Source organism: Stegodyphus dumicola, chromosome 2, assembly GCF_044657685.1.
Source record: "Stegodyphus dumicola isolate Sdum_Otavi_A_Nest chromosome 2, ASM4465768v1".
In the NCBI taxonomy this organism is placed as follows: domain Eukaryota; kingdom Metazoa; phylum Arthropoda; class Arachnida; order Araneae; family Eresidae; genus Stegodyphus; species Stegodyphus dumicola.
This window is the reverse complement of record NC_140769.1, coordinates 135,508,062-135,531,557: the sequence shown is the minus strand read 5'-3', so window position 1 is coordinate 135,531,557 and position 23,496 is coordinate 135,508,062. Positions and strand designations below refer to the sequence as shown.

The following is a 23,496-nucleotide window of genomic DNA, read 5'->3' as shown; positions in this document are numbered from 1 at the left end:
TCGGAGTTGACAGGTAACGAAAGGTGTATTTGTGAAACTTCGGGAAACGATTTTTTCAAGCCCAGTGAGATGTCGAGTAATTTAATATTCTACTAGTTCGGATTTTGTAATAGAATTATTTTGAATGTGTTTATGTGGTAATTCTACTGGAAGGTAGTAAAAAAAGTTATTACCTTGATTATCATAGCAGCGATTTAACATACATGTGTTCTTTGTGTGCGCGGGAAGTGAAAGCACCTGTGTTATTACATAAAACTCAGTGTGCTCGTATCACGTGCACGGCTCAGCGGCAACGCTGATTACATACAGCATGCTCGAAAATGAGCTTTCAAGAACTCTCATTTAGCACCAGAATGCCACGTGACCAAATTCTTAAAACAACCGCGTGACACAGCATACGAATCACTTTCTACTTCCAGCTCTGAAGTCCCGTGACGTAATATGTAATACTCTGTATTTAAAAAATAGGTACACTCTCGGGACTCTGATAACTCGGGATATGGCAAAACTCTGATAAAAATAATATGTTCATGAAGATTTTTGTTCCTAAGAAAAATATGAATACTAACAATGACATTGACTTGAATCAGTTAATTACAGGTCATGGGAGATTTCCCTTTTATCTGAAAAAATTCCATGTTCAAGATAATGATTTATGTAAAGTATGTACAAAAGTAGGAGACAATGTCCACTTTACTGCAGAATGTAAGTTAACCAGATGCATTGATGGAGCGAACATAGATTTCATGAAAAATGGTTTACTTAAGGCAAGAGGAATAGCACATAAGATTATGAAGATTATTAATAACATTACAGAAGCCTGTGTGTTTGTATGGTTGTGTGGATGTTTGTGTGATGTGTAAATACTAATTTCTACTTATTTTTTACTTCATTATTAACATACTATTTTGATTACTTGCGATTATTTTATGTTTCTATTTTTTCCTTGTTTGCGGTTTTTGTACTGGCGTAGCCCGTATAGGGTCATAGAGCAAACTTTGTTTTGCAAGGTGGACCGGGCTGCGCCCTCACAACACTCTCGGGACTGGCAAGCAAACGATTCTGAATAATAGACGTTAGAAACATGTGCTATTAAAACAATAGCGATATATAATAATAGGGATAATAATATTAAAATATGACGATTCTGAATAATAGACGTAAGAAAAATGTGCTGTCAAAATAATAGCGATATATAATAAGAGGGATAATTATATTAAAATGTAACGATTCTGAATAATAGACGTTAGAAACATATGCTATTATAAAAAGACTGCTTATGTTGAAATGAATATTATCAGACGAACATATTTTTAAGTTAAATACATTTCAAGTTACATTCTTGCTCAAAAAAAATAAGCAACAAAGCCAAAACACGGAATAAAGCAAAAACTATTTAATGGATATGCGTGAATTTGATCCAAGAGGTTCGTGTGGTATTTTTAGACCACACACATGTTACATGACCATCACATCGCGAAAAATCAAATGGGTCGGAAGAATATGAAATGGAATCATCACGCCAAAAACGGGTATGATACCCTCTAGCTGAAATGCTTGTTTGATAACAGTGAAGCAAGCTAGCAATCGTGCCGTTGATCGCTAGATGTCGCAGTAGCGCCTATTTGTGTAGTAATGTCCGAGCTCATGGAGGAGGACTGGCAAACTGCTATTCGTCGTCTTATGATCTATTGGATTGAAATCCGGTGATCTAGCAGGCCACGACATATGTGGAATGGTGTTACTCTCCAGATGGCTACGCACCACTCAATTTCTATGCGGGTGGGCGTTATTGTCCATAGATATCGCGTCGATACTCATTGCTGCGATAAAAGGACGCACAGGAGGGTTATGCGCAAATGACCAGGCTTCCGACCTAAGGTAGAACCGTGGTCCAAAGGTAGAACCGGAATGATGCCTATTCAGTGGAAAAAACAACAAGCAGCTACAACAACAAGGCAGTGGTTAAAAAACCAGACGCCATTAATTGCTCTTAATCAGGAATATCACAGAAAGGTAATTTACAAAAAGGATTATAAGACATAAGTTGCTACATATGACAATAAGTAAACGTCAATGTATGATATTATAGTACAATAATATAGTACATTTAGTGATAAGATACATGCATACGTAATTTAATGATGTTCCATAGTATAATGCCTTAATAGTATTATGAAATAGAGCTATGATTAAATACGAATAATACTATAAGTAAAATATAACTAAATGTGAAATATTTTATAACACATAAATAGTTATTTAAGAATGATGTAAATAGGTAATATATGAGTGAACCAAAATACGATAATACATTGCGTTAGGTGATTACATTAGTTGTTTTAAACAGGGTGTAGAATTTTCATTGTGCAAATGGCGACTTCGGCTCATGCTTTCTGCTTTGATTATCTCTGATTATACGGAACTATCGCTGCTTGCAAACGTCCGGCATTCCCCTTTTAAAGGCGTTGTGTTGTGACTGCAGGATTACGTTTTATGATAATTTTGGTTGTCTATTTGCATTCGGCGAATCTGTACTTTATATGTAAACTGTATGGTTTCGTCAATGTATGTCAAGTATATGTCAAAATTATGTATATATCAAAATCTTTTAATCGTAATATTATAAAATTTAAATAAACACGATCCCACTGAATGAGCAATAAAGCTGAAAGTCTTCATGGTGGCACAACTGCTCACCCAGTGGCCTCCTGCATGGATTAGTTCCCCTTTTTACATTCGTACCTTTTCTATTAGTTGCTTATTTTTTTAGCACGAGTATACTTAGATATAGTATAAAAAATAAAAAATGAAATTCTTCAGACTTTTATTATAAAAGTTCTCTTAAGCCATGTAACTAAAATTTAAAAAATAAATTAAAGACTTTGCATCAGGTTGAGTCACGTTGAGTTTTTCTGGACACTTGTTATTTGCGAGTCCATATGGAAGATAAATCAAAGGTATCATGCTTTGTGCAGTAGCAGCGGTAGACAAGTTGCGCGGGTTTTATATGCATGATTGTGTAACGTAACGTAACTTCAAAACGTAACTTTTGGCGCAGACTTCGTTAAAACATTTCTAAGATTGTAGAGACATTAAGGGTTTTAATTTCCCCGAAGCAGGAGAAATGAAAAATGAGCAATGCCTTTGCCGGGACTTGAACCACGGACCTCTCAAATTCCCGTCGAGCGTGCTGACCTCTACACCACGAAGGTGAGGGAAGTAACTTATATACTCCCCCTTTTAAAGGACGATTGGGTTTTAGGGTACCCAGTCGCTAAATCCTGGTGGTGAAGAATCATCATTCACCACCTTTTATTTCGGGCGCCACTGTAGAGACATTAGGATTTTTTTTAAAGCAGGAGAGATGAAAATGAGCAATTGCTTCGCCGGGACTCGAACCACGGGCCTCTCGAATACCCGTCGAACGTGCTGACCTCTACACCACGAAGGCATGCTAAGAAGGCGGGAGAAATACTTTATAAGATCACAATGTATGCTAGCAGCAAACGTGGTAGCTAAAAATGGAACATAATGCTTTGTAGCTCTCGTTTTTATATAATACGGATTTAGGAACTTTTCTGGTGACTGTATGAATAATAATTACATTTTTTAGAGACAAAGCTCACAAAGAGACAAAATGTTTCCTAATAATAAATGTTTCCCTTAAATATTTAATTCCTGTTTCTTCCCTAATAATGCAAATAACTGGCGAACTTCAAAATTATAATATATCCAGTTGATAATTTTGATGAACATTTGCAGTATTATTCTAGTGAATAAAACTTACTTCTAACGCCATATATTACTTATCTTGCTGTAGAACCGTTTGATATTATACTTTTTTTTTTTTTTTTTTTTTTTTTTTACATATATAAATTAGAATTTGGCCGTGTGCTACATGTTTTTATAAATTCCATTTTAACAAGAGCATTAGTTTCATCATCTTCTAGCCGCTGAATTGGTCAAATTGTAATTCTTAATGATTTTAGTTTTTATTCTTTTATTAGTAAAAACACCTTTCAATTCATAATACGATAACATTCCATCCTGCTGAATTGCATCATCCAGCAGGAATTTGCTGCTCTTGGTTTACCACCATTTGTGCTTGCATGTTGTAGAATGTTACTCGTGAATCCATTTCCAAGTTGTTCAGAATTTTTCTGATTTTTTTTTTAAGTGATCGGATATTTTCCTTATCAAATCTCATTTTACTGGCACAGTTTGGTAGGCGAATTCTTAATAGCCTTAGCGGCATGCAATATAAAGGCCTGGATTAAAGACAAGACCACTAACCAACACTCAATTCGGCCATCTTATCCTGCAGAAAAATTTTCTGCCATATATATCACGTACTTTAGTTCAGAATAACCATCTGTAAGCCGCCTAACATCCACTTTTAAATTCTGTATTGAATATGTCGATATGCACAATAAATACAATGTCACTTTGCATAAAACATGATCACGTGGGGATCATCTATTGCGCTGGTTGAGATCTATACTCAAAGGTTCTGGGAACTGAAGAGAAAGCTTATAAAAACTGCATTTCTAGTTCAGATCTCTCCTAATGGGGTAGCGCAGCGGACTTAGGTTCAACCATCTCTCATCCGTTTTGTCTTTTGTGAAATGAGAAAATCTCCTTTTTAGTCAATGTAGACAAGGTTTTGGTATAGAGTATGGAAAACCTAAAATGGGGCTCGAAATGCACTCGGGGTTTAGCTTCATGCTTAAATATTGTTGAGGTATATGGGTTCGATCTCGCCGTGACCTACATTGGTAACAGCGGGTAAATATTTGTCCATCGAGTTGGAGAAAAAGTAATTTCGTTTTCTTAGCGCGAAATAACAGTCATTTTTTCTACACAGAAACGATCTTTTAATCGGTCAGATATCTTCCATTCTGTTCAATGATCTTTCATCTTTCTGATAACTTGATGACTCTGCGATCATACAACTTCCGGTCTTCATCAGCAAAAGAACTCAACTAAGTGCGGCTTGAGATCATCGCCTTTATTGAATTTTTTTACCATTTAAGAAGTTTTATAAACTTCGAAATAAATAGTAATCTGATGGTGCGATGAGACATCACTTCCCACCAAGATCCAGTAATTCCATACGTGCTGCTAAGGGCTTGCATTGTCGTGGTAGAACATGATTCCTTTGCGATTTGGCTTTTCCTCTTTGATTGCTTCCTCCAGTTTCACAAGCTGTTGATATTAAACATCTCAGTTCATCGTTTGGTTGCTTGGAAGCAGCTCAAAATACACAACACCTTTGTAATCCCACCAGATCGACAACTTTCGCTATGATTTATGCTGATTCATAATGCTTGTACCATGATTTTTTTCGACTAATGTTATTGTAGACGATGCATTCAATTCATGTGGAACCTATATATCGAGCGCTTTTGAACTAGTCCCAGACATATTACGTGATTTCCAATTGTTATGTTGATACATTTAACCTTTTTGCAATGTCTTGTACAGTTATATGATGACTGGATTCAATTACGGTTTTGATTTTGTCATCATCATCTTCAGAAGGTCAGCCAGAACGTCGGTCATCTTCAATTGAAAAATCTCCAGAACGAAATTTGTTAAACCAATTCTTACACCTGCATTCTGTTAAGAAATCAACAGCATAAAATTTATATATACTTTGTGAACCTTAGCCGCTTTCTTGCCTTTATGAGGATAAAAATTTAAATATGTATAAAATATTTATTTTTGCACTCCATATTAAAATTGACAGTAAACTAACAGTTTTAAGCAAAAATACACGAAATTTGTTTCTATAGCAACCTAAAAATGTCACCTGCCAAATCAGAAAAGAAAAAATTAAGCTTGACAGAAGAATAACAAAACGAACATAGATTGCTTATTTTTAGTCGTGGAGAGTCTCTTTTTTTCAACGGATTAATTAATATTTTTAAAATAGTAAATGTACCCTTAGCTTAAATTACCATTAGCTTAAAATGCACTGCACGAAACCATTAGCTTAAAATGCACTGCACGAAAAGTTCAGATGACATGCTCCTTTGCCTCACTTCACAAGCCCGTAGTTTAGATTGTTATAACACCTTCTTCAAAGAACGTCTACGTAAAGAAGGAAAGGCTCCATAGACGTAATGTAAACCAGTTTATCTTCTACGCCGCTAGAAAGAAGAGGAAAAATTCGCCAAGAGAGTTGGCGACGAAACCTGTTGGCGAGAATTTCCCCCTCTGGCATGAGACCTGACCGAGATTTTCCTCCTCCGCGACGTGTACAGGAAATTGAGGAACACGGATTAAAATGAATAAGAAAATTAGGTGAAGTTTCACTTTCACTGGCGGTGAAACTTGCATTATACATATTGCAGTTTGATGTCTGATTTTATATCCGTCAATATGGAGGGAAAAAATGGAGTCGCACAGCTTTAAACTCTTGATAAACGTGACCGTCGATCCTGTTCGAACTTCGACATCAGCTTCGAACTTTGGCGCTTTCTGGTGACAGATATTTCACGCATGCGCAGGTGTTTCCATTTTCGTTCGAAGAGAGCCACTCCTGCTGCCGCGAATTGTCCAAATGGCCAAAAGTTTTTCTTCTTAACAATACATATTATTTGCCTTCTTGTTAGATCTGAGACAGTCTGGATTACCACTACAGCTAGTTCTATTAGTTCCAATTAGTGGTTGTCGCTGATTTCCTTACACGATTAACTGTGATGGAAATGGTATTTTCAGGTTAATGCAGAGAAGAACCCAATAACATTTAACTTAAAACTTTAATGAATCTCTCCTTGAGAGTTAACATAAAGAAACAGCTAACAGACCACTTGAGTATGCTAAAATTTTTACTTCACTTTTATTCTACGAGGAACTACAATTCTAATGTTAACGTGCTAAGCTGTCAACCGCAGATTTACCGTTTTGGTCAGAACGTCTCTGAAATGGGTCCGTGACAGTTAGCCGAAAACCGCTTAGCCGACGGGACACTTAACCGACACCAGTTACCCGACAGGTCATTTAGCCGACACGGACAGTTAGCCGACAAGACATTTAGCCGACACGGACAGTTAGCCGACAGGATATTTAGCCGACACGGACAGTTAGCCGACAGGACATTTAGCCGACAAGGACACTTAGCCGACAGGCCATTTAGCAGACACGGATAGTTAGCCGACAGGACATTTGGCCGACACAGAGAGTTAGCTGTCAGGACATTTAGAGCTACGGGACACTTACCTGTCAAGACATTTAGTCAACAGGTTACTAAGCCGACAGTGACGTTTAACTGACATTTACCCAAAAATTATTTAAACTATGAATTACAAAATTTTTCGACTACTCCACAAGTTCAATATATAAGTCATTTTTTTCACCTATCAGTAAAATTCCTTTTTCGATTCTTAAAGATCTCATATGTGCTATTAATCATTGTGTTAATTTAGCATTGTTTGATATGTATAGTGCTGTTTGGTATACATTGGCCAAATTGAAAAAGCGCTGAAATTTCTCGAAAATGAATAAAACAAAACCTTAAATAATATTTTACTTCTAAAGTAAACATTATGCACTAGTTTAGGGCTATAAACATTCGCCTAAGTAAGTATTTTAAGCAAGAGGCGTGGTTAATAAAATGTTACAGAATTTTTATCTCAAGAATGGTGGCATGAACTGCAAATTATAGAGGTCACAAATAATTTATACCTTTGCTTGTCTTAAAAATTCACTTTTTTTAAATTGTTTTTAATAACAAAATAAAATATATTTGCTAAACTAACCCTCACCAATATATGTTTCCATAAAAAGTATAATTCAAGGATAACAATAATTTTTATTACATTGCATTTTGCGCAATATTTTCAAGCGTAATTCTTGTATAAATTTCTTTACTTTAGTAAAACGGTAAAAATTCTAAACGCAAAACTTATGAACTTATTTTTGTGTACAAATAAAGTAAAATTAAATAATACTGATAGCATATGATGCTTTGAAACAAATAAGGTAAAATTAAACAAGATCTGATAATTTTCTTTGATTTTATGAGCATTTTCAGACAGTAGTTTTTAAAATTATTATAACATTATTATAACATAAGACGATCATTTATTTGATTATATGATCATTAATCATTAACATTAGAAGATGATTATTTATTTTAGCAATTCATAAAATTCGGAGCATAAACGTTTTTGAGTGTAATGAGGGAAAAAAAAAAAAAAAAAGATAAACTCTGGAAGCACTCAGCAATATAATTTTATATTACGCCCAAAGGAGCGTTTTGTAACGTTTTGCGTGTTATCTTTATTTATTAAACATCATGTTATTCGCAAATAAACCACATAAAATTCAATTCAAGAACAATATCACAAAATATTTGAAAATGACATATCTTTAGAATTTCCGCGTTGGAGATAAAAATGTTATTTTCTGCACAGGGTTGCCATTGCTTGCTTTGAACTCGTTGACTTTGTTAATCAAAACTTCGTTAAAGTTACAAAATATGAAATGGATTAAAACAAATTCGAAATTAGGCCTTGCAGGTGCCCATGTTCGGGTGGAGGATTACGTTATTCAAAATTTTATAATTCTAAATTCTGTTGTTTTTTTCACAGTGCGAGAGGAACATACGTGCATTCATGCAGATTCTTCATTATTTAATTTCTTTAAATATAATACAGGGCGATAATATTTGGTGGCAACAGTTTGCAAAATGAAACAGACATTTATAGTGAAACAAAGCAAAATGCCGTTTCGAAACTAATAGCTTTTCTGAGCTGCCGCCTCTTTGGGCTGATAAAATAAATTAACAATAAATAAAAAAACTTATGCAGAACTAGACATAAATTTAAAAAAAAATAATCACTATAAAATACTAGCACAATTAATTATTACAGTCAAATACAATTTTTAACTTTATAATAAATGCAGAAAATTATTAAAGTGTTAAAAGTGTTAATCACTATAATGTATTATGAAATATTATTGAAATAAAACTTCTTTGTAGAATATTATGCTTTAATATTCAGATATAATTTTAAAAAAGCAGTACAAATAAGAATTTTAAGCAAAAACTTTCAAAAATCCCCTTTTTCAATTTTAGTATTTTTTACTTATTTATACCAATAAAAGCATAAAAATTGTAAGAGAAAATATTTTACTTATTTATACCAATAAAAGCTTAAAAATTGTAAGAGAAAATTTTTTGCTTGAATTTTTCTATTAGTTCAGATTTAAAATATTATTTTTAAAAGAAGGAGATACAAATTTCCTTACAGTATAGGAAAAGCTACAAAAATATCCAGACCTGAAAGCATGCAACGGCTTTATAATTATTTAGAACATCGATTATGCTTGATAACATGCTAATTTTTTAAAAATCAATCTCAGTTTCAAAAATGAAAATATCTAAAAATTCTAATTTGTGAAATGAGGTGCCATCACCAGCTTTTTCTTGAAAATTATACGCTCTGCATACTCCTCCGGATATGGGCAAGGTGACAGCCGGCAATACGCCAAACAAGGGAGAAAACCCATTTTGGTTGGTCTATTTCTTATAAGGTCCATGGATACATATCAAACAATGCTAAATTAACCCAATAATTAAAAGTATATATGAGATCTTTAAGAATCGAAAAATGAATTTTACTGATAGTGAAAAAATAACTTAAATATTGAACTTATGGAGAAGTCGCGAAATTTTGTAATTAATAGTAAGTTTGAATAATTATTGGGTACGTGTCAGCTAAACATTACTGTCGGCTTTGTGTCCTGTGGATTAAATATGTTGACAGTTAAGTGTCCCGTAGCTAAATGTCTTGATGGCTAACTCTCTGTTTCAGCAAAATATCCTGTCGGTTAAATGTCCTGTCGGCTAACTGTCCGTGTCGGCTAAATGTCCTGTCGGCTAAGTGTCTTGTCGGCTAACTGTCCGTGTCGGCTAAATATCCTGTCGACTAAGTGTCCCTGTCGGCTAAATGTCCTGTCGGCTAAGTGTCCCTGTCGGCTAAATGTCCTGTCGGCTAAGTGTCTCTGTCGGCTAAATGTCCTGTCGGCTAAGTGTCCATGTCGGCTAAGTGTCCATGTCGGCTAAATGTCTTGTCGGCTAACTGGTGTCGGTTAAGTGTCCTGTCGGCTAAGTGTCCGCGACCGCTCTGAAATCAGCTACACTGGCCAGGATTTAAACATCGGTAATCACTAGCTGTTAGTTTCTTGCGGCTCCATCCTCCAGCTTTCTCCGCCATATCTAGGCCGAGACCCAGAATGACGTGTTATTCGGATAGTAGCAACTTCAGACACGGTTAAACAACAGCCGGTTCTAGTTAACCTGCTTATACCCCCAGGCTCGTCTCAAAAATCTACAAAACCATTTGGAGGGAACGAGCTGCGTGGCTAAATCAGAAGTGACACAAAAGATGCAAATTAAAGAAAACCACTTTTGCTAGTAAAAATAACTAAATTATCACAATATGAGATAATATTTTCTTTCCTTCAAAGAACTATAATTATAAGTGTAATGAGCTAATGATTCTTTTTTTCTACCCGCTCTAGGTCCTATAGTGAGTGGACTGGCGAACACCTATGGCTGTCGGCCAGTTACAGTTGCAGGTACAGTCATCGCGGCAGTTAGTTTTATCATTGCATCCTTCTCCCCAAGTATGGAATACCTGTGTCTCACATTTGGGGTTTTCGGAGGTAAGGAATACTTACTTTGTCCTATTTTAAATTCGTTTTAAAAATAGACAGACTGCATACATTGAAGTCATATATTTTTCATAGCCGTTTAAACTCACAGCTGAATATGGCGGCTTCCCTTACATGCAAGATATTGTCTTAACAACATCATAAATTTTCTTAATAGCATTACATTTCTCTATAAAGAGTTACCAATATTAGTAAAATAAACCAATGAGAAAACTCCATTAGTTTATTTTTGTTAGCAAGTGGAAATTTTATCATAATTACAATACTATGACGATTAGGCGATGAACTAGCTGTCATCATGGCAAACAGACCTTCATATCGGCTGTGAAGAAAGTATGTTACGCTCTCTACATAAAAAAAATTGATTCCATCTTTGAAAAGGTTATCACTGAGAAGTCAGATGATTGTAAGACTGAAGTTAAGTCTCTAAGAATCATGGCCATCTCCGCTTTTATTTCTTGGACCAATTTCTTCGCTTCTCTATTTAGATGACGTTGATCAATGTATTTAGTCTTATGATAGAGTAGTTATATTTCAATATAATTACCTTATAACTTATTATATTATTGTATAACCTTCCATATTATGTCATGTCATAATATCGCACTTGGGTTGGGGTAAAGCAATTTAATATTTGTTTCGTTCAACGAGCTTTGAACATCGAATATAACCAGAAGCAGGTCAGTCATAGAACCCAGGCAATTAAGATTGTTATATCTTTACCAGATCAAATTCTGAAATTCTGCAACGGCTGCAGTAAAAAACAATAATAAATCATTCGGTGGAGGAACAACTAATGGAAGATCCATTTGCCGTTGGTTTGTAGAATTTCGATTAGAAAATTCGAAACTACAAAACAAATTCCCTGGCCCTCATTCTTTCTACATTCACTGGAATGAATGAAAGGATTTAATCAGATTCGCCATAAACTGAGAGATTACCCAGACACTAAATATAATTTTTTAACTGTTTTTGTTAAAAATAGCACTTGATAACGAATTCTTTGATGAAACCAAAGCACAGTATTCCGAAATGTGTTTTTCGTTCTTAAGAAACACGGATTCTGCAAGGAACTGCGACTGTGGATGACAAGCAAATATTCTACGACAATCAGATATGTTCATCGCAGTAGATGGTTCTGGAATTGATGGGGAAGTGGTAACTAACACTGTGGTAATTTATTTTCATGGAGTAGAGATAGACAATGTGAGAATTAAACTTAAACCAATGAATTCGGTTTATCAAGCAGAACTATACGCATTGACAGAGGCTTTGATTTGGGTTAATAAAAAATTAACAGTTCGATGTTTTATAAATATTTATACTGATGCCCTATCTGCGCTACAGGCACTCGCTCAACTAGATCATAAAAACCGACTGATTAATGAAATAAAGACTTGTTTAAAAGGCTGAAAGAAAACATATTGTTAAATTACACTGGGTAAAAGCGCACAGTGGAATTGTCGGAAATGACAGGCCGGACAACCTGGCTAGATGGCGGCACTTGGGGATGGGACCTATAATTTTGATATCCAAGATTTAAGAAAAAAGACCATTGCTGAAATGGGAAATTGTATTTACACAGAATGGAGTTTTTGCTGGGAGTCATCTAATAAGAAAAAAAAAAAAAAGAGTTAATGAAAAATATAAAGTTAAACAAGAGTATGAATATTATAAATGATGTTGATATAAATCAGGTACTGACTCATCATGGGCGTTTCCCGGATTATTTTAATCGGTTCCATCTACAGAATAATGACAAATGCTTAATATAAGACAAATTTGGGGACGCCAGGCACTTCGTCGATGAATGTACGCTTACCCGCAGTGCAAGAGAGAAATATAGAAAGAATTTTAAAGAAGATTTTGAAAGGAACTATTCAAATTTCAAAGATTTTGCAGAGACAATAATAAAAATTATAAATACGAACAAAGATAGATTTGGAATTTAACAATGAGACTCAGATTTTGGACTTTTTTTAATTTTTCTTATATTTAATTATTTATTTATTTTTTTTTTCTGCCCAGTCCGATTTTTGGTCATACGGCCGGCTTATGCCGCTTAGGAGGATCGGGACTGTGCCCTTATGATTATATTGATAATGTTCATCGCAGTGGTGGGGAAAGACTTTCCAGAAAAGTCTCCAAATAGATCTTTATACCTAATAAAGATGTAGGTTTTTCTAGGATGTATACACTGCTCATTGCTTTCACCTTTGTTGCTCACTCACTACGCATTCCTTCTACAAGATGAAATGAGAAATGCAGCTCGATATTGTACTATGCGTAAAATGCATGACAAATTTTGCTTTTAACAGCCAGAACTTATCAAGAGGCATAAAATCCTATTAATTCAAGGTATCTCCAACAGTGTAATACGTATAGCAAATCAGAAATTTAGGATATGCAGTTGTATTTCATCCTCCATATTATCCTGATATTTCTCCAACGGTTTGCTATTTTTTCTTCCACTAGAGCCATTGTTTTGGACTAAGAAATGTTTTGTCAACAACGCATGCATTTATTGCATAGGGGAGAACTTCATCATTTCTAGAGATACTGATTTTTACAAACACGGTATAAGCGACTTTGCCACACTTTGAAAGCAATATCGACTGGTGTTGCTCTAGATAACTTTGAATAAACAGATTTTCTTTTTAAAATTGGCCATTTCATTCAGCAACCCAATACTACTTAGTTTTCATGAATGAATTAATACTACTGTACCGTTTACAGAAACGCACTAATGAACGTATAAATATGGGGAAAAAACGGTTGCTATGTTCCGTTTTAGAAACCTCATTTAGCTCTCTTTATAAATCATCTCTATGGCAAGCTTATACTGTCGTTAATTTATTATAAATTCCTTCGTAATGAATTTTGGTATTTCACCCTCGTGATGCAACTGTTGGCACGTCTAGGTTATAATGTATTTCTCCCGCCTTCTTAGCTTGCCTTCGTGGTGTGGTGGTCTGCACGCTGGGCGCGTACTCCAGAGGTCCATGGTTCGATTCCCGGCGAAGGAGTTGCTCATTTTTGATCCTTCCTGCTTCAAAAAAAATGTCTCTAGAGTGGCGCCCGAACTAAAAGGGTGGTGAATGATAATTCTCCACACCCAGGGTTTGGCGATTGAGTCTTCTAAAAAAAACCAGTTGCCCTTTAAAAGAGGGAGTGCCTTCGTGGTGTGGTGGTCTGCACGTTGTGCACGTATTCCAAAGGTCCGTGATTCGATTCCCGGCGAAGGCGTTTCTCATTTTTCACTTCTTCCCATTTCAAAAATAACCTTATTACTCTAAAAGGTAATCAAATTAAAAATTCACTGTTCCATTTCCTTCTAGGACATAGCTAAATTTTCCTCTCCGAAAATCTAATGCTCTCTGCACTTGCGATTCTAAAATGTAGTCAATAATAACTCTCACCACGTGGCTTTAACCAATTCGGTTTCGTGCGTTCTCCTCTTTTTGCATGGGTGGAAAGGTGTAACGAATTATGGTAATCTCCCTGTTCATACCCTTTTAGTGTAATGGCTAACATATTCAGCTAGAAAATTGGAAGGTGCATAGTTTAATTCTCAGTAAAAGCATAAATTATTTTTCATAGTCTTCGCTTGGAAAAACCTTAATAATCTTTACTCTATTTAAGCTGGCTCCTGCGATGTTTCTGAGTATGAGTTAAAAAAATTCATCCATTTGCAAACGAGATTAATAAATCCCCCCCCCGATATGCATTGCATTTTTTTCTTGTATCTTGATCAGATTTTGTTGCATTCTCTTGTTTTCTAAATATATTGCACTGCACAAAAGCAACAAAAAGAAAAGCTCATAAATAATAAAGAAGGAATGGTAGCGTTTGTAATGTACGGGACGTTTTATAAACTTTTCTTTCTGTCCGTAAATGGGAATCGAGGAATCGAACTTTTCTGACACGCTTTTTACTAGAGATTTAAAAATTACAAGTGGACTCAAGTTTCTACAGTTATGAAATCTTATATTTTTTGTAATAAAATATATTCAATGAACAAACTTATGAAATAAAATAAATTTAACGTAACATACTACAAGAAATAAGCTGTAGAGCTGAAGTAACGTATATTTTAATGTTGCGAGCAAGTGTTACATTCTCAGACATTAGCCAATCATGTACTGATAGACAAATGCGCATAAACATTTTCTTTCCTTACAGGTATTGGTTTCGGCTTCATCTACCTTCCTGCTATCGTGACTGTCGGTTTCTACTTTGAAAGTCGACGAGCATTGGCCACAGGATTGGCTGTCTGTGGGTCAGGAGTTGGAACATTCCTCATGGCACCGTTTGTCCAGTTTCTTTTAAGTCATTACGACTGGAGAGGTACAGTGCTGATTCTTGCTGGTGTAGTCCTCAACTGTGCCATTTTCGGGGCTCTCTTCAGACCTCTTCCACCCCAACAATTGCCATCAGATATAGAAGCAACAGAAAAGCCTTCCTTGTCGCAGCGAACGAAGATTCCCAAAAGTGCTTCAAAAACTGAATGGGATTCTGTAGAACCTCTTCGATCTCTTCCAGTTTCCATGAGCCTTCCAGAGGTTAGTAATTTTTTATGTTTCACTTTCCAATGAGTGTCTTAAGTTACAATATTTCATTAACCCTTTAACATGAACTTTTCTTGATTTCAGTAGTTAGTCTTCTTTAGTAGTTCACTTTTCATGGGGATTTTAATGACCACAGTGAATAAAGCCTTAAGTTCTTCACATTTAACATAGCGATTAAAAGGGAAATACAGTGGAATCTTGAGATACGAGTTTAATTCGTTCCAGCATTGACCTCGTATAGTGAATTTCTCGTATCTAGAAACAAACTTCCCCATTGAAAATAAAGAAAATCCAGTTAATCCGTTCCGCTTTTGAAAAATATCAACATAAAAATCAAATCTTCTAACAAATAACACTGGTAAATAATATAACTGTAGTTTATGATAGCTTCCTACACCGAATCTCCTTTTAACTGCTTCTCGTTAACCCACACCAACAACCGCTTCTCAACATCTTCTACGAGTTTCGGACGGTGCTTGGCAGTAACGGTAACTCCTTTGGCCACATCAAGTTTCTTCATTTCTTCCTGCTTCTTTAGAACAGTGCATATCGTCGATGTCGAGCGACTGTAAGTCTTCGCCAATTCCGTCATTCTTACACCACGTTTATGTTTTTCGATGATTTCTTTCTCAATTTCAACGGCCATGGCTTCCTCCTTTTTCTTTTCAGCACTATCTGAGGCAATAATCTTCATGGGAGGCATCGTAAAATAATTATTTTCACGTTAAATGTAAAAAACAATTAACTCAGAAGTGCGCAAACCCGTAGATCAAGGAATATTGAGTGATCTGACGAGGGGATTCCCCGAGTCGAGCCGCATCGGAAAATGGCGCCACTCATACCGACAGCCTGGCTTCTTGCTCGATACTTGAGTCAATGCTCATATTTAGAGACGAATTTTTCGCTCATACTTTCCTCGTGTCTCGAATTTTTCGTATATAGAGCTGTTCGCATCTCGAGGTTCCACTGTTCAGAGAAATATATTATATTTCAGCACTTTATATATATTTACCAGTTATCGTGAAAGTATTACAGAAATCCCTCATAATCATTAGATGCTATTTAAACGAAAAATTCGAAATTTTGCTGTCGACTAGTATAACTTATTACACGACAGCAATTTTATCTCGAGAGATGAAAGCAAAATTAGCTGGATTTCGAGGGGTAAAAATTGTAAATTCGAGAAAAGTTCACGGCTTGGAATTAAAACTAAAAATTATTTTTTTAAGATTTCGCGATCGAGTATCGTATCAAAGTTTCAGTGAAGAGGGAATGTCGTCGAGAAAAGATGCAGTATACAAGTAACTAGAACATTATTAAATAAATATTATATTATGTATTTTTAACTGAAATTGACATCGGCAAACTAATAAAATTCTTGGAACCTATTCAACATTCTTATTTTAGATAAAAATTACTATTCAATTGGACAATGTATTCTATGCATTATGTTAATCCGACGCAAATTCTTCTCACTAAATAGCACATTTAAAAAAAACATCTAATGTGGATACGACGAATTCCTTCTACAGCCTATTAAATTAAACTTTTTTGCTGCACTTCATTTCGACTTATTTCCTCGATTTTTATTAGAGATACATTTCTAATTCAATCAATTCAGTTCTAACTTTTCGGCAAAGCAAAAATATATAAAATCTCAAATTCATTAAAAATTCTAAAGCCCAGAAAAACTTAAAACCACAAATACAGTTAAAAACAGTTATATTTTTTAAATTAAAATTACAGTTTCTACAACAAAAAAATTCCCTCAGCGGGCAGGAAGACAAATTTTCCATGCACGAAATTTAAAATTAACATTTTGTCCCACCAGGTAAAAAAGACAGTGAAGTTGGTGCAGCAGCTAAACTTAATTCATTAGACTAGTAAAAGTTTCAATGTACACAAACAGTAGATGGTTGACTTCAGGTCCAGGTCTAATTAAAAGTGCAATTTAGATTCGAAGATAAATAAAAAAACTAATTCCTCATCGATTAGCTACAACATACATTTATATGAGAAACTATTTATCTGAAAACAGTAACAACACTTCTTGGAAGCACTGAAAAAAAAATAAAGTTGGGTTAACTTCGCACTGAAACTTTGTGATTACACGTAAACATACTTGTTGATCAGAAACATCTAATCCGGTTGTCCTAAACACTTTGGAAAAATTGAGTTGTTGTGGGAGGGGGATTAACTTTGTATCATGTTTCTTTCCGAACTAAAATGTATCAGTTATATTTTTCTTTCAGTTAATGAGTAAGCAACTCTCAGTTAGGTGTTTGGAACTTCGCCAGGCTCCCGGCACTGCTCGAGAACGATGACAGGCAGTTACCGCATTAACTGGGAGCTCTTTCCATCTGTAAACACAATATTCTGCGGGTAAAAATTGATGCTCATTCGACAAAAATTCGGCGGAAGAAAAAGCTTTCTGTTTGCTTTCTCATCTCAATATTTTTAGGCGGGAATTTCAGTGGTTGTATAGTTAACCATTCCCCCCTCCCGACGATAGGTCACAATCAACAATGGCTTTACGTTACTTTACGCTACCATAAGGAAATGCAACAATTCAAAAAGATCATTATCTTGCATATATGTTCAAGCGTGCGCAAGACATTGCCATTCGACAAAACGTAACGTACCAGATTTATAGTTCAAATTTAATGGGCTTAAGAAATAGAGATTTAAGAGCACTAAACGGGATTTTTAATAATTAATTTTTTTATTTCTTAAGTATTCGACTAATTAATACATTTTTAAAGACATTTACTTTTTATCAAACAGATAATTCTGATAAACATTTTCAGCATTGTTTTAATTAATAGATATTGATTCTCGTGATATGTATGATGTAGACAGTTTAAAACCACGTGATTTTCATTACTCCGACTACTTTGTTAAAAACGTCTTTATTGGAATCCATCTGAAAATTTGTTGAGGAATTACGTTACGTTACATTACGTCATGTTAATGGGAATAATAATTTTAATCCACGCGCTTCAGTAGATTTTTGTCACTGCATGAAACATCGCAGAGTCTTACACTACAGACTGTCAAGTTACATATTGGCTTACAATCAATTCTTTTTACTTCTTTGTACAAAGTAAAGGAAATACTGTAATCGCGAATAATTTCGGGTATCATATTTCAACGAAAATTTCCATTTTGACCACTCTCGAACCGATTTAAAAGATGTTTTTGCTAACGTCTGTACGTACAGACAGAATAAAAGACTTTATTACCAAACCGTAGAACCAGTCGCAGAACCTTGAAATTTTGTAAATGGGAGTGCTATAACATCTCATTGTGTTCCTCTCTTTTTGATTGCAATCGGACGCACCAAACGTACATAAATAAATGTATAACACTCTGTTACCCGCCTTGGTGAGCTCAGTTATTTTACTTTTGTACTGTGGTAATTTCTGTATTTTTCGCTTTAAATATGATTGAATTATGTTCTTCTTATGTTCTCTTTACGTTTTTTATGCCTTTAGTTAATCTGCATGCAATAGCTGTAGAATTATCAGTACTTTAAACGTTTAAGGGCGCTAGGCCTAACGAGGCCACCATTTGTTTACATTTAAAACTAGAGTAGTAAATTAAGTCAGTTGGTATACCAACTTCAGTTTCTTTTTGTTCAGAGTAACCAAAAATTAACTTTCGAATTCTTGCACCGAAAATTTTGTCATGTCCGCCGGTCGAATTGCTTGATGGGGCGTAGAAAACTCTAATTGTGAAAACTGTTTTTAAACTATTTTTAACTGTATTTGTTTTTTAGGTTTTTCTGTATTTTACAATTTTTAATGAAGATATTTTGAATTTTTTATGCATTTTTGCTTTCCCGCGATATGAGAACTTTATTGACTGAATGAGAAATACGTCTCTAATGAAATTCGACGAAATAAGTTTAAATGAAATGCAGCAAAAAATATTTTAACAGGTCGTACAAGGAAGCTATGTGGTATCTACATCTTATATTTTACTATAAGGCATCATGCATCATCTAAATTAATTTCATCTTTAAATAAATATATATTACATATTAAATATATATTTTATCTTTTACTATTTAAATTTTTGCCACCAAATATTATCGCTTTGTATTATTGTTAAGGAAATTAAATAATGAAGAATATGCATGAATGTATGAATGTTTCTCGCGTTGTGATAAAACAACGGTACCTAGAGCCATCAAAATTTGAATAACGTAATCTTCCATAGAATATGGGCATGTGAAAGCCATAATTTGAATTTGAAATTTGCTTTATTATCGGTTTCATATTTTATAACACTTTAACAAATTGTTGATTAACAAACTCAAGGATTTCAAAGCGAGCAATGGCAACGTTGTACGAAAAAAAAAAGCATTTTTATCTCCAGACTGTGTATCGGAAATTCTGAAGATATGCTCAATTTAAAATTATTTTGCGATATTGCTCTTGAACTTGATTTTATGGTTTAAATGCGAAGAACATGATATTTAATAAATAAACGTAACACACAAAATTTTAAAAAACGCCCCTTTGGACGTTATTTAAAAGCTAAAACCTTTCAGATTTTTTTTAAAAAAAAATTTAGTGTTACTTCTAACCCTTTGCGGCACAGTGTGTCCGGTCTGGACACACCTAAAAATTTCCTTCTGTACGCAAAGAAACATTCATTGAAAAAGGATTTATAAGTTACTATAGGTTACTCTGAACCTTCTTTATTTATAGCAGATGGCATCTCAACACAAACCAGTCCATATATTTTAACCATGTTTAGTTTTTTAAGACCCTCATTTTTCAAAGAAATCTTCCAGATTTTTTTAGGGTATAAAAAGAAGTTGTTTGAAAAATTTCTATGTTATTTTTTGGCTGTATGCTAATCTCATTATTCTATATTAGTTTTAAATGTTTACCTTGAAATCTTGCCTAAAATCAAACGGCGAACCCTAGGTGTCACCAGACCGGGCTCCCCGATAGTCTAAGACAACTGAGAGTCTGTATTCTTTGTTTCTCCGCATCTCATCGGTCAGTTCATTGAGAACAAACAATGCTCGTTTCAGCACTCTTTTCGAAGCTCTATTCAATCAGTGTGCCCACTTTGGGCACACCAACAGAATTAAAACGATAAATGCTATCTTCGCAAAATTTTACTTGTTGTATTCCTCTAGGCCTAATTAGAGTGGCTACCTTTTTTTTTTTTTTTTTTTTTTTTTTAAATCAAAACTTTAAAATGTAGCGTGCCGGAAAGGGTTAAACATGGGTTGAGTGCACGAGTGTTATGTGCCTGATGGGAACGTTTCTTTTGTGAGCGACAGTTTAAGTAATTTTGTTGGAACAATCAGAAGTTAAAAGCGGATTTTCAGAAGCTCAAAGGTGGGTGTTTCTAACTCCCACCTTCTTAAGGGTAAACTATACATTTAAAAGTTCATCTTTTTCTTAGCATATCAAAGAAGTGGTGTTATTTTTAATTTTCATATAATCTTCTACGTTATGCTGATCGACGATAATTAAAATATTTATTTTAGTACAGCATATTTTAAAATACTACTAAATACAACGTATATGTAATTTCATCTGGACTTCTAAACAGCATCATTTTTTAAGGTTGTAAATAAAATAGTTTTCTGATACCCACAGTACATCAACTGCAGAATTTCTAACTGTATTTCTTGAAAACGCTATCGACTATCTCCAGAATAAAATGGAATGGTTCTTGTTATGAAATCTGGCAGTAGCATATAAATTGCAAACTCCTCTCTGTGTATTTTTTTTATTCATTTATTATTCAAACGATAATTTTCTGTTTTTACCACTTTGCGTTCGAAATATAAGCGAAATGTCGAAGCTTTCTGATTTAAAATTCTTTTTGGATCGAGTTTTCATTTTGGTCAACTATCAAAATTCAATTTATGAGTTATGTTAAAAGTGGCAAGTTATGTAGAAGAAGAAAATCAACGTATCTATGTATTTTTTAAAAACAAATTTTTATTTTTAAAAAAGATCTCAAATTTTCGGTAATAAACTCTTCTTTGAGACCTTGGATTATAATGTTGAGTTCTCAGATTGAAAGTTTTTATTACTGTTGTTTGCGAATTTTAATATGGCACCCCAGCTATCTATTCTAATCTAGTTAAACAGAGACTATGATTTATTTTTAAGGGACAGCCTTGGTGTCATATTAAACGTAGTAAACATTTGAAGGTCATATTTCCATTTCTGTTTAATTGACTGCCCGATGTCCTCTGATAACAACCATGTAAGTGAGAGAGAGAACAGATGTGTAAAAAAATTCATGAAGATTATTTTTTTCTTTTATTTGCGCTGTACATTTTATTCAACTACTGTTTATTTACTGCGCGGGGAGAGGGAGCGTAAACACTTTTTTCCGCTCGCTTCCGCAAATAAATGACCTTCAATCTTTTGTTTGTAGTAAAAGGGTGCTAAACTGTTTTCTTTTCGTGCAACGCTTCCGAGAATTCGCTGGTTGTTATTGTTACTGAAATCTAAAGTGTCGCAAACTATGCAACTAGGTGTATAACAGCGGCAATTTAGCTGCTCATAAAGGTGGAATTCAAACATGTTTTTTCCAAAAATCTGCAGTCAGACTTATTTGTAAGTTAAGGAAGTATTGCAGTCACAAAAAATTTCCTTGTATCATATTTCAACGAAAATATCCATTTTGATCGTTCCGGAATCCATTTAGACGATTTTCGTTTTAGTCCAAAGGGGCTTTGTCCCTGACTGACTGTTGTTTTCGCTTTGACATTTTGCGTTGAAATCTTTAAAAAGCTGTATCACTTTTCAAACTGTTGTGACCAAAAATTTTCACCCTGTATTATATTTGAAGAAATTAAATAATGAAGAATCTGCATAAATGTATGTATGTTTCTCACATAGTCACAAAGCAACGGTACCTAGAGCCATCCAATTTTGAATGACGTAATCCTACTGCGAATATGGGCATCTGAAAGCCCAAATTTGAAATTTGGAATTTATTTTATGATCGATTACATATTTTGTAAAACTTTAACGAGTTTTTGATGAACAAACTCAACGATTTAAAAGCGAGCCATGGCAACACTCTACGGGAAAAAAAAAAAAAAAAAAAAAAAAAAAAAACTTTTTTTCTCCAGTACGCGGAACTGTGTATCGGAAATTTTAAAGATAGGCTCATTTTAAAATTATTTTGCGACATTGCTGTTGAACTGAATTTTATAGTTTAAGTGCAAAGAGCATGATATTTAATAAATAAAGGTAACACACAAAGCGTTAAAAAGCCACCTCTTTGGACGTAATTTAAAATCTGAAACCTTTTATTGTTGATTTTTTATACTTGACGTTTGTATTTTCCAAAACGGACTGTAAAATTAACTAAAAATGGATTTTTTGGTGACGTCTGTACGTAAGTACGTACGTGTCTCGCCCAACTCAAAACGGATTAGCCACATAACGTTAAAATTTAGCATATGAGACTGCTTATACGAGTTCTTGGTGATTTAATAGAAAAGAGTAATTCCCTTTGAAAAGTTAGAATCTTTCTGTGGAATCAACAGTAATTTTTCTTGTAAAATATTTTTAGTGTTTTAATATTTTTGTATTCAAAAAATTTTTATTAAATTTAATATATATTGCAGTTTTTGCTTTCTACAGTTCGCATTACCTTTAGTGAATTTTTAACTTTTCTAAATATCCCATTTCAAAAAATAATTAACATTTTCTTATCATTTCCTAGGAGATAAAAAATTGAAAAATTCAAGTGAAGTAAAAAGTTAGAACGTAAATTTAAAAAAAAAAAATTAGCTCCAAAAAAATAAAGGCCAACCTAATGTAAGTCTTCTTTACCCGGCAAAAATGTTTTTACTCGGCCAATTATTTGAGAAATCATTTGTCGGAGTCAGTAACAGATAAAAATATCCAGGCTTATAAGACTTTTCCGTGACGTCTGTATGAAAAAGTAAAATTATAAGAAAGTTGACTCACCTGTAGGACAAAAATTAACTGGGATATTTCGTTTGAAAATTTGCAAATTTTTGATATCGTTTTCAACTTGCCTTTAGAATTCGATTAATAAAGTTAGAATAATTCGAGGAAATAAGTTCAAATGAAGTGCAGCAAACAATGTGTATAATTTAATAGGCCGTACAAGGAAGTCATGTGGTGTCCACATCAGATTTTTTTCATAAAATAAAGCACGGAAGGGAAAACATATTAACAAAATTCACGAAATTTTGTTAGATGCATTTAAAAAAAAT

The 23,496-nt window shown here is 34.2% G+C and overlaps 1 protein-coding gene across 1 annotated transcript in view; it reads left to right on the top strand.

Moving 5' to 3' along the window:
* LOC118183153 (monocarboxylate transporter 12-B-like) overlaps positions 1-23,496 on the top strand; it is a 56,685-nt gene that overhangs the window by 15,779 nt on the left and 17,410 nt on the right. Inside the window, exons 3-4 of the mRNA XM_035352594.2 lie at positions 10,537-10,680; positions 14,872-15,251. Of these exons, the coding sequence (XP_035208485.1) occupies positions 10,537-10,680; positions 14,872-15,251 (524 nt within the window). The remainder of the gene's footprint in view (positions 1-10,536; positions 10,681-14,871; positions 15,252-23,496) is intronic.